General features: G+C 42.1%; 1 protein-coding gene across 3 annotated transcripts in view; it reads right to left on the reverse strand.

Annotated features, from left to right (window-relative positions):
• The window catches only part of TSPAN5 (tetraspanin 5), a 180670-nt gene that overhangs the window by 33613 nt on the left and 134097 nt on the right, over positions 1-12960 (reverse strand). For 2 of the 3 annotated variants that reach the window (XM_001165628.8, XM_009448055.5), the window contains exon 2: positions 3469-3519. The exons of the other annotated variant lie outside the window; for it this stretch is intronic. In XM_001165628.8, coding sequence (XP_001165628.2) covers positions 3469-3519 — 51 coding nt within the window. The remainder of the gene's footprint in view (positions 1-3468; positions 3520-12960) is intronic. 3 annotated transcript variants of the gene reach the window in all.

Here is a 12960-nt window from a genome sequence, read left to right on the forward strand (position 1 = left end):
TTTACCCTCCAGGCCTCTTACAAGTAAATGTCGCCACATCTGGGTCTGGGGGATGTACTGATTCATGGGCTGATGGTGTCAGCTCAGCAGGTGCAGTGTTCACCACACTGTCTACCAGGCTGGGGTTCACCTTGAAAACTCACTCCAGCAGAGGCCTGGCCCAACTCAGAAATTAACCCAAAGGGCTTTGAGAGAGCAGTCTCTGCAGTTACCAAGGAGATCAACACACTTCACATCCTCCTCAAGAGACCACAAAACAAACCCAATTCTCTGGTCCATGGATTGGAGCCTGAAACTCTCCTAAAATTTGAGGCCGCCTTTCAAAACTACCTTTGTGCTCTTGCCCCATATTAAGAGTGGACAGCCTATGGTCATGTGTCCAGGAGAGGGAGCCATGTCTCCAGTGGGCATCTGCCTTAGAGCAGACACTGTGCTGAGGGAGGTCTCATTTAATCTTCACAACAATTCTATAAGGTGAGAACAGTATACCTATTGCCAAACAAGGAAATGGCATCTCAGAGAAGTTAACTCAGTTGGCCAACATCACACAGATGAGATGTGTGTATTCCACACATGTCAAATACTGGAGGAGCCAGTATTTGAACTCAGGTCTGTTTACCCCGTCTTAGTTGGCTGTATAACACTGATCATAAACTGGGTGACTTAAACAACAAACATCTACTTCTCATAGTTCTGGATGCTGGGAAGTCCATGATCAAGGTGCCAAGATTCGGTGTCCAGTGAGGGCTTTCTTCCTGGCTATGTCCTTACCTGGCAGACAGAGAAATAATCTCTCTTGTCTCTTCTGTTATCAGAAGGGCATTAATAATCCTATTCATGATGGCTCTGCCCTCATGACCTAATTACCTCCCCGCCAAAGCTTCACCTCCAAATATCATTACATTGGGGATGAGGGCCTCAGCATATGAATTTGGCAGGGTGGGGAGACACAAATATTCAGTCCATAGCAAAGCCACAAAGCTGTGCTCTTTTCCCACCCAGCAACCAGAGTGATCTTGAAACAAAAGTCATATTAGACTTTTCAAAATGCTCCAGTGGCTTCCCCTTGTACCTAGAATATATCCAAACTTCTTGCAGGACTCTGCCCAGTCTGGCCTCTGCCTGGCAACACAACCCACCTCTTCTTGTCCTTGCTCTCTCCCTTCTAGGCCTACTGGCCTTCTTGTTGTTCCCTGGAGTCACCAAAGTCCCTGCCTCAGGGCCACTGCACTTGCTATTCCCTCTTCCTAGAATGTTCTTCCCCCATACCCTGCAGATCCTTCTTCCTTCATCCAGGTCTCTGCTCCCATGCCACCTCCTTAGAGAGGCTGTTGGCAACTACTTCATCTAAAAGAGACTCCTTTTCCCACTACTCTCTAACTTGATGTTTCCTGCCAGAACTTACCAGTACCTGGACAAACATACTTGGGCAGTAACTGCTTCTCATTGGTGATCCACCAGAATGCAAGCTCCATGAGGCATGGACTCTGCATCCCTCATTGTCGTATTCCCCACACTCAGGCCCCAGACACATGGCCAGCACTCACCAAACTGGGCTGGTGCACGGCTAACACCCGCTTCACCCTCTGCTGCCTCTATTTGTTCCCTGCTTATGGAGTTCTGCTACATAGAGCTGGGTGACCTTGGCCAGGTTAACTTCGGATCTCAAGAGAAATCTTCTTGATGGTGGCCCTTACAAAAAAGGAACTGCTATTTCATCCCTCCCTAAAGACCGCATCAACCCCTTGCTCTGATATTTGTATGACACTGCCAGTTTTAGAAGTTTGTGATTTTATCAGAGAAGAGACATTTAAGGCAACTGATGAAACAAAAAGATAATTATATTTCATAAAGAGAAAATTAAAAAACTTCAAAATTACCAACTGCTGTTTATTGCTAGAACAGATAATTAGTTCATTTAATGCCTTCCAGCATTTTTTCAAAGCAGATAGAAATGGACTCTTATTAAAGGAGTTATAAAAAGCTGTGTTATCTGGCATCTAACCAACTTCCCAGATTCCACAAATTTCCAAGCTCACAATAGGCTTGAGGCAAAAGTTAACCATAATCCAAGACAAGATCAACCGATATTCAATGTAAAAGTTTCTAGAGATGAAATTATCTCTGTTTTGGGAACTTAATTTGTCTCCCCTCATACATAATCACTGCCATGCCTCAAAACTCCAGGTAGCCTCAGTTACTCTTGTTGCTAAAAAGTAGTTTGTTTTCCATAAAACATTTTACATTCTGTAGAAGAATTTTGTAAATAAATACAGGATGGTTCATTTGCAAAACTCAGGATTTGCTTTGAGTTTTGTTTTATATGGTCTGTCTGAACATTGTTTTAGTTGTGGAAATGCCTACTGGCCTCTGAGGGGCTTTTGTTGACTGGACCTTCCCAGTTTTTCTCTCCTTTCTTAATGCATTTACCACTTCAAAGGAACTCTCAGCTTCAGGCCAGGGTCAGGCTAGAGGGTGAAACACCTACGGGATCAAAGAATGGTCTTCTGGGAAATTTTAAGCTAGATTTTAGTTTATGGCAACTTTTAACCATTCTATACATCCCCTTGTCCTTACGTGGGAGATAATAAAGCTTTTGTGTATAGCCAGATACAAGGATAGATGAAATGCTGCAGGTGATTTCACTTGCAAAGAAGGAAGGAAAAAAGCTGGGAGGAGGGGGCGGGTGTTTATATTCATTGTTGAATTCCACTGGTGGCCTCATTAGGGGGAGCTGTAGAGAAAAATTAGAAGGTGCGATGGGAAGGAGAGGTGTGGACACAGGCAGTGTCTGCATGAGTGTGTTGCTTAGAGCAGAAACTGCCCAGAACATTGTATCTTCACTGTCACATAGATTACTCTGTATTTCCAGATTTTCCTTTTATTATACTGTATTTGATCATAAACTGAATATTTCTTAATACTTGCCACCAGCAGCCAAACATCCCCATTATTTATATTAATGATGAGTGTATTTGATACTCAAACATGAAGTTATATCCCACTTCCTTCAATCCACATGCTAATAGTTGTTTACCACATAACACACTAAAAAAAATCGTTTTTATCGTGAGTTATCTTCCAAAGGGTTGAAGAAAAAAAGCAGAAGAGAAAAAAAGGCTACAGGTGGTTTAGTGATATTTATAATCATTACTGGAATTCTTGTGCCTGAGTGAGAAAATATCCCATAGGAACATTGATCTTTGGCTAACTGATCAAATTCCAAGGTATATTCTCTGTTGAGCACTTGTATTGTTACTTCAGTAATTATTTTGATGCAGTCATCAATTTAGGCACAATTCCTAAAGTGTCTTTGAGAATATGACATTAATCTTCCACCAACACTTTTTCTCGTTAAAGAGCCATGTTTATACTCTGTGGTTGTCAAAGAGAAAGGGGGATAATACATAATATGATGTGCAGCCTCTAACAACCACGATGTGTGCATTGTCATGATATTCAACTTACTTTTTCATTCCATGCCCACAGTCCAATTCCAAGAAATGTTATTCCCAAAAACTGAAAAAGAAAGAAAGCAGTGTAAATATAAGGGAAAATGCCGCTAATATAAAGAAGAAACTTTTCAATCAATTCTTTTGTCACTTTACCTGACTGGGAAATAGCTTTTCCTAAAGTGTGAGCACTTATCTTTACCAGGAAAATAAATACCATAATCCCCCTACTTAAAATTTTTACAGCATTAAGAAGGGCTGGAGACACACAGTTGGTTAGAAGTCATTCAGATTATGAAGAGTAATAATTAGGTAGAATCCTGAGTACAATGAAATTATCAATAACATTTAATATGCTGCCTTTTAGGGTAGGGGAGGAAATGGATTCCCCATGGATCTGAGGCCTGTGGTCACTAGAAAATGGATAAGCAGAGGCATTAACTTAGAGGAACTGGGATCTTCTCTTCAGTATTGAGCCATTACAAATGGGCCAGGTCAGCCAGGGGCATGTAGAGCCTTGGATGTCCCTCTTTGATCATGCCTTCCAAAGGTAACAAGAATCTTATCAATGTAACCCAAAGAAAATTCCTAAGTTCTGTTTTCAGAAACTTCGATTGTGTAAATTTTAGTTCAGAGGACCTCCCACCACCCTTCTTGGTTTCAACTCAGTTCCACAACTTCATGCATACACAGAGTATACAACACATGGGACCTGAGTTACGCATTCAGCCCTAAGGCAGAGGCACATCTCATACATACCCACAAATCTCACCGTTCTGTCAATTAGCTGTGTTGAGGACTGGGGGAATGCCAGGAGAGGAACAGGTGATAACCAGGAGGGCTTTCCATTTTACTGTTTTTCTTTTCTTTTTTTTTTTTTTTGAGATGGGGTTTTACTCTGTCACACAGGCTGGAGTGCAGTGGCTCAATCACAGTTCACTGCAGCCTCAACTACCCAGGCTTAACTGAGCCTCCTGCCTCAGCCTTCCAAGTAGCTGGGACCATAGGCGCATGCCACCATGCCTGGCTAATTTTTCCATTATTTGTAGAGACAAGGCCTCACTATATTGCCCAGGCTAGTCTCACACTCCTGGGCTCAAGCAATCCTCCCGCCTCGGCCTCTCAAAATGCTGGGATTATAGGTGTGAGCCACCACTCCCGGACTAGGGCTTTCCATTTTAATTAATTCTCACTGTATTCCATCTGCTATAAGATACATATATTTTCCCCACATTTGAACACATCTGAAATTGGGATGTATCTTAAAATCCATGGTATCTCATAATTTGTTTTTTCCCCCTTGATATAGAAAACAATGGAGTGTTTTGTAACTGGGGTGACACAGACTTGATGACACATTGTACAGAGCTGTCCACCCACTAAAAATCCAATGATCAGGACTGTGTGTAATTGGCCATGAGTAAAGATATGCTTCATCTTTATTATCAATAGCAACTCTCAATTTCCTTTCCAAACACTGAAAAGAGACAAGAAGTTTCAGTGTGATGGCAGCACACCGTTTATTTTACTAACATCTTGATTAAGTTAATGTGGGGAAAGTGGTCCTCTGAGAGGGGTATGCAGAGAAAAAAATGAGTGAGAGTGGTTATTTTTTAGAGTTCCAGGGAAATCTGAGACCTGCCCACTGGGCGACGGCTTCACCGTTCTCAGCAGGGAGTTCCTGATACTTTGTAAGCAATCACTAATAAATCCAAACGGGACTTGGACAGATGGCAGGAGCAGAAAGAAAAGGGGACTGACAAAAGACAATTAGCTACTCCGAAAACATAGTGGTGTTTTTAAAAGCAGACCTTCCCGAAGCTCTCGACACTCATCTGACATTGAAGCAAGACAACACACAATACATTCTGAGCCCTATACAGAAAAGCATGTCCTTGATTTGGCAAGAACTGAAGACCCCTTTCTTCCTACCCCTTGCTCTTATAGGGGACTCCTTGGAAAGTGTTCAGAAAGATTTCTCGTTTCACTATCCCAACTGAAAAACCGTGCTCAGCCCTGGTCAGAGAGCTATTTCATTTTACATTTCAGATTCAAAACAAGTGAATCCCCAAATGACTCAAAGGTACTTAGGACTCTGTAGCGCAAAAATAAAACAATTCAGCATGTTACTCTCATATTTATAGGTGCTGGGCAAAAGAGAACGACCACTGACAAGTGAGTGTACAGGCTCCCATGAGACCTAGGAAGCACAGAAGCACAGAGTTAAGGCTTTGACTTCAACACATTGACATCAAACACAACCCAGTGAAATGGCTGACTTTCCAATGCTGAAGCTCCTCATGGACAAATGTTTGGTTATTTTCCCTGATGCAGTATTCACTGTCCCTCCTGCTGCTGATGGGGTGGACATGTTCCTGCCGAAGGCCTCTGCCTGATCGCTAAGATTTGTTTTTATTACTTTCCAGGCATTGTGCTTAGTGCTTTGTGTGCAATGTCTCTTTAAAGCTTCACAATAATTTTACTCTGAAATAGGCGCTATTATTATCCCCTTTTTAGGAAAGAGGAAAATGAGGCTTAGAGAGTTTAAATAACTTGCTCAGAGGCACATAGCTTCTAAGCAGAGGAGCAGAGACTTGAAGAAGAGAAATACATGTTCTTAGCAGTCCTGATAAATTCCCCTTTGCCCCCATGATATAAAAAGTTGAGGCATTCAGGCTGGAATTACATGGTACATGATCAGCATATCATATATTCCTCCCCCAGCAAGCAAAGGGGTGTGGAAAAGGTAAAGAGAGATAAAAAACCTTGCCTTCACATAAGAATTGGCTGTGGAACAGAAATTCCCCACTTTGGTGTCCACAATGGAGTTAAGCAAAAGAACAGAGAAATTCAATGGTGGGTCCACATTCTCCTTTTTAAATGAAGTTTTCGTCTCTCCTCTTGGCACTCTGAGACAACTTTTTTCATTCACGAGCCATATAAATAGCTTGGAAACCAATGGTTTTCCATAAAGAGGAGAGAGAAAAAAAGTAGGGATTTAAAGAAGACTCACAGACAATTTCCTTTATAATCTTGCTCCCATATCTCCTGCTTTGACTGTGACTTTCCAAACAAGGGTTTAAGAACTGGGAAAGAACACAATTTGAAGTTAAGGGAAACACTCAATACCTAAGCAAGCAAGTGGTGCAAGCCTGGGCCTCAACTTGATACATACCTTCAGTGCTACATCACTAGCAAATGTCCTCCCAATTATTCTCAGACCATATGTTTTGTTTTAAAATCAAGTTGTTCCAGTTCCCAATAATTAAACAGAGAAGAGCCAAAAAACAGAGACAGGCATGCAATACTTGAGGCACATTCAGTTTCCCCTTCCCACCTCCCAAAGAAAAGACAACCATAAACCACCAAACTGACCTCATTCTGAAACCCAGGGAGGCCCACTTGCAGGAAATAGCTGAGAACTCTTAAAGTCAACCCTTTATTCTTTTGAAATAGAAAAAAAATATATCTGAGGCATCTTATCTGAGGCATATTCCCACATGGCAATATATGCAAATGTGCAGTACAAATGTTTATCAACCCAAATTTTGATGTTTTAAAATAAATAACAATAATTTTGCCAGCATTTGTTGAATGCTAAGTATGGCTAAACTACAGCCACATGTTGCTTAATAAAGGGAATACGTTCTGAGAAATGTGTAGTTATGCAAACATCATAGTGTACTTACACAAGCCTAGATGGTATAGCCTATGACGCACCTAGGCTATATGGTATAGCCTATTGCTCCTAGGCTACAAACCTATACTGCATGTCACTGTACTGAATACTGTAGGCAACTGTAATACAATGGTAAGTATCTGGCATCCAAACGTATCTAAACATAGAAAAGGCATAGTAAAAACACAATATAATAATCTTATGGGACCACCATTGTATATGCAGTTGGCTGTTAACTGAAACATCATTATGCGGCACATGACTACTGTTTCAAACTGAGCTGCACTGGTAAGTGTAAAGTGCAGACTGAATTTTGAAAACTTAATATGAATAAAAGGAATGTAAAATATCTCATTAATATTTATTATCGATTACATCTTGACGTGATAACATTTTGGATATACTCGGTCAAATATTAATTTCATTTCACTTTTTAAAGATAACTATGGAAAACGTAAACTACATAGGTGGTTTGCATTATATTTTTATAGAATAATGTTGGTACAAAGTATCCCACAACAATATCCCAGGCACTAGATATTGTTTTAATCCCCATTTTATAGATAAGGTAACTGAGGCTTAGAAATTTTAAGGCCAGGTGCGGGGGTTCACACCTGTAATCCCAGCATTTTGGGAGGCCAAGGTGGGCGGATCATGAGGTCAAGAGATCGAGACCATCCTGGCCAACATGGTAAAACCCCATCTCTACTAAAAATACAAAAATTAGCTGGACGTGGTGGTGCGCACCTGTAGTCCCAGCTACTTGGGAGGCTGAGGCAGGAGAATCGCTTGAACCTGGGAGGCGGAGGTTGCAGTGAGCCAAGATCGTGCCACTGCACTATAGCCTGGCGACAGAGCAAGACTCCGTCTCAAACAAAAAAGAAAAAAAAAGAAATTTTAAGTATTCCTCCCCAGATCATAAAGGTGCCTGAGCTACATTGCTCAGAAAATCTGAATCTTTAGCCCAAGACCAAAACTATTATACTTTCCTAATATGCACAGAATGTTTGTCCACAGAGCAAGCTCAGGGATGGAGAACTGTAATGAAACTCATGCCCTAAGTCTCTAAATTACTCTTTTAATTTCTAGGCATCAAAGGTATGTTTTCCCACCTAGGAATGAGAACAGCCCTCAGGCAGGCTGATGGAAGCCTTCAGGCATAGCAGAAGGACAGCCGGCAGAGCTGACCCTTGGGAACAGCTGGAGAGGAAAATGGCCCCAGCATGTGATGAGGGCGATTAGTTACCTCTGGAGGGACACATCTGCCCCACTTTTCTCTGAATTCTACGAAAGGAAGATCCTTTCCTCCCTATCTGGTGGTTTTCTTCCTTGCTGAACCTCCAACATTTTGAAATTGGTACAGTGCCTTATTCTAACTGGTATAAAAATGGATACTTCAAGAAGCCATTCATCCATTCATTTATAATCTGCAACAAATATTCTTGAGTTCCTATTTTGTACTAGACACTACTTTTCTCTTGGGATAAATGAAGGTAAGAAAACAGAAACAGTTCCTGCCTCCAATGAGCATACAGTCCAGTAAGAGAGAGAGAGAGTCCTCAAATAAAGAGTAAAACGTAAAATCATTCCTAATGGTGCTACAAAGGAGAAACAAATAAGGCCAAAGAAACTATAACAGGGGGATTTGACCTGGAGGGGCATCTGAAGGTTTCCCTGAGTGAGAAATGCGTACATGGAGTCCAAAGGATGAGAAGGAGTTAATGAGCAAAGAAAGGAGGAAGAGTGTTTCAGGCAGAGCAGAATGTACAAAGTCCCAGTAGAGAGAGAAGCATGACAAGTAAACAGGTCTAAAAGGCGATTGCTGTGGCTGGTGCACAGAGAATGGGGGAAGTGGGGAAGGTACGGCAGGTTTCCAATTAGAGACACGAGCAGGGACCAGCCCATGCAGGCCTTGTAGCCCACCTTAAGGAATCCAGTCATTCTCCTACAAGTGCCAGGAAGCCATTTAAAGGCCAGCTATGTGTGGTGAGCAGGGGTGGGGTAGGCAGGCAGGTCTTTGCAGATCTGGGCTTTGGAAAAATGAGGATCTGGGCCGCAGAAAAGATTAGAGTCTGAGTGCATCTACAGTGACCAAAAGGAGGTGACTTTGGTAATACAGGCAAGATGTGATCATATCCTGGGCTGAAACACGGTGAAACGGACGGAATTGAGAGCTACTGAGAAGTAAAACTGACATTTTCAGTGGGGGTGGGAGGAAGGGGAAGGAAAAGGAAGTGTTAAGGATAATGCCTACATTTCTGGCATCTTCTACAGAGACTATGGCTCTTCAAAATTCCAAAGACTTACATCCCCTCTGACAGAAGTTATTCTCAGGTGCCAATTTCATAACTAGCTTGATCTAGTGGCACTTCTGAAGGACAGTTTTCTTTTCTGTGTATTTTGGCTGCTATCTGAATTCTCTTTGAAATAAATTTCAGTTTGTATACTTCTAAAAAACAAATTATTTAAAAATATACATATATTTCCAACACCCCTGCTACTTTTATTCATAAAAAGCAAATAGATAGATAGATAGATAGTATATATCAAGTTCCTAGACAATTCTTAAATTGACACTTTCAATCCTGTTTGCTTAAAAACATAGCAATTACATTGATGGCATCTGCCCAGGATCCTGTGAACAGACTCAAAATAACAGCACACAAGGTAAATATGATAGAGGAAAATAAAGATCAAGTCAATCTTCTTACCTAAATTGGAGTCACAAAAATATCATCCTAAATAACAATGAATGGAAAAAAACCCAACATTCTGATGAAGTCTTTAAGAAAATGTTAATCTCTGCCTGAATAAACAGGAGAAATGCATTTAAAAATTTAGCATATAAGGGAGGCAAGGGGAGAAGTGCCATTAGGAAAGGTGTATTTTCCTGAAGCTGCAGCACCTGTACTCTGTATTATATATTTTCTGACACTTTAGTCTGAACAACACTCGTTTTAGCAGGGTCCACACAAATGTGCTAAATACTTATAATAACAAAATAAATGTCTTTATAGAGGAGGGACTTATTTCAGGAATAAAAAAACCTCTGGGGATAATTCTGGCCATGTCAAAGGAGTAACTGTGGGCTGGTGGAAAATTCAATATGCAGAAAGTCAATCCCAGTTTTCCCATTGGGTCCCCGTGTCCCAGTTTGTACATTCAAACTGTCTGGAGTCCTCATGGTAAGATGGCGTGACTGATAAAGCTCAAACTGTAAACAGGACATGTCCCATCCAGCCAGGGTCACCATCTCTCATGTCACTTCATCCTGATGGCCTCCTTTCAGTGTGGCCCGAGTGCACTCTGCCTGCTGAACCCTGACTCCAGTGCTACGTAGTTTCATGATCTTGGGAAAGGGTCTTCATTCATTTGGCAAATATTTATTGAGCATCTACCATGAGCAAGGAGGTCATCTAGGGGCTTTGGATAAACTGGGAAACAAAACAAAGTGACTGGTCTTGTGGGGTTGACATTCTAGTTGAAGTGTGCAGGAAGAGAAAGGCAATATAAAGAAACATAAGTGAGTAGATGCAGGGAATTTTTTAAAATGGGAAGTGCTGTGGAAAGAGATCAGTGTCAGGGGCTTGTCATGTGGCAGAAGACAGAGGAGGCACTGCAATATGAAAGCAGAGCAAACAACAGAGGTCTTCACTAAGAAAGTGACATATAAGCAAAAACACAAAAGAGGTGAAGGAGTGAATGGCAGGTGTCGGGGGAACAGCATTCCAGGAAAAGTCTGGAGGCACAGCCACCAAGTGGCTGCAAGACACAGCACAGAGGATGATAGAAGCCAGGTTGTTTCGGGCTTTGCAGGCTGTGGTGAGGACTCTGGTTTCTCCTGAGACAAAGAATCAGTGGAGGGTTTCTTGACTTCCTAGAGCTCTGGTGTCCTTACCTGTCACATGGAGATAAGGGCACCTCAGAACTGCACAAAGCAATTGTGTGTGTTGATGTGACCACGTGAGCACTGAGTGCTTGGCAAGTATTGTCATTAATATCAGTTCCTGACCCCTTCCTGACACATTTCTCAACCTGCCCCTCCATCCCTGCCATCTACAACTGGTCAAAATGAAATGCAGCTTCACGTCCTGCCTCCTCCAAATACAAGAAAATATACTAGTTCACAGTGATCAGAGGCTCTCTCTCTCTCTCCCTCTTCTGAACTTCTGTATCACTTGCTGCATGTGCCCTTATTTGACATTTACACACACACACACCCAAACACAGAGGATTATGGAGGAGTGATGTGACCTGGGATTAGATAACAGAGATCAGTGATGGGGCCTGTGCTAACCAGAGAGCATGTGCTCACAGGAAGTGGCAGCATCCGGCCTCCCATTTATCTTCTCTCCTCAATTTCAGCTTGAGGGTCATTCCAGGAAAAATGTATACAGTATCCCATGCATTTAAAACAAACTAACACACTCTAGTCAGATACTCATATGGTACTTAATTTCACATCTTTTCCATTGCTTTTCTTAGCAACCTAGTTCATGAATTCTGGATGACTAGCCCCAGAACTTTTAAATCCACTAATTTTGATTAATTTAATTTCCGCATTAAAGAAGTTTCTCTCCATCAGGGCTTCTAGATGCATCTTTCCTCTCCGTAACCTTATTGCTCCTGGTTTTTGCAGGATATCCTGTGTGAATGGGTTTGGTTTCATTGTGCCTATTTTTTTACAGAATCCTTTCGGAAGAACGTGGGATACAAATGATAACCAATATTAATCGAGTTAGCTCCTCCATCTACATCCCCCTTTCTGAAAACTGGCCCTGCCCCAACAGGGGCTCCTGTATGCATATTTGTGGAGGATGGGCCTTCTCCCACTCTCTGGACAGATGAGTCACTAGGGTCAGACATATGACTCAGGAAGAGCTGTTCCACTGAATACCAGGCTGGGCCAGAGTCTCCCATTTCCCAAGAGTCTGGTATTGGACAAAGTGATTTTTCTCAGCCTAGTCTCCCTCATGCTAGAATAGAGTAGGGGATATTATGTAGATATAGAAAGTAGAAAAGAGACCCAAAGTAGCTTATGTTCCTGACTGCTTCCAGCTTCTTATCCCGGGACCTGTGGTTGCACTCCTTATGCTGGGTTCCATGCAATCCCCTGGGCTCCTATTTTAAGTAAGCGCCTCTCATCTTAGCTAAAGCTACTTTGGGGGCATTCTGTTACATGCAGCCAAAAGCATTCTGCTATGGCTTGAGCACGGTTTGTCTGTCCTCACCAAAATGAATGTTGAAATTTGATCCCCAATGTGGTGGTGTCAGAAGGTGGGGCTTAGTGGGAGGTGTTTGGGTCATGGGGGCAGAGCTCTCATGAATGGCTTGCAGCTGTTCTAGAGGTAACTGAACACTTGTATTAACAGTAGTGAGTTCTTGCTCTCCTGAGACTGGATTAGTTCTCTGGGAATGAATTATTTCCCACAAGAGTTGGTTGGCATTAAGTGAGATTCCTTCTCCTGTTTGATCCCTCTTTGCACGTGTCTGTCTCCCCTTTGTGCATCTCACCATGTTATGATGCAGCATGGAAGCCCTTGCCAGAAACCAGGGCCATGCCCTTGAACTTCCCAGCCTGCAGAACCATGAGCTAAGTAAATGTCTCTTCTTTATAAATCACCCAGTCTCGGGTATTCTATTGTAGCAACACCACAAAACAGATTAAGACTGGTCCTAAGACATAAATAAGAGACCAGATCAATTGCTTTCATGCTTTAATCCTGTGACAAGCTTACAGTGAGCTACAAGACATGCAAAACAGGCATGAGACTGATGGTGCTCAGAGACTAATCATGCTCTGGCAGAGGGAAATTTCTTGCCAAATAA

This window comes from Pan troglodytes, chromosome 3 (genome assembly GCF_028858775.2).
Source record: "Pan troglodytes isolate AG18354 chromosome 3, NHGRI_mPanTro3-v2.0_pri, whole genome shotgun sequence".
In the NCBI taxonomy this organism is placed as follows: domain Eukaryota; kingdom Metazoa; phylum Chordata; class Mammalia; order Primates; family Hominidae; genus Pan; species Pan troglodytes.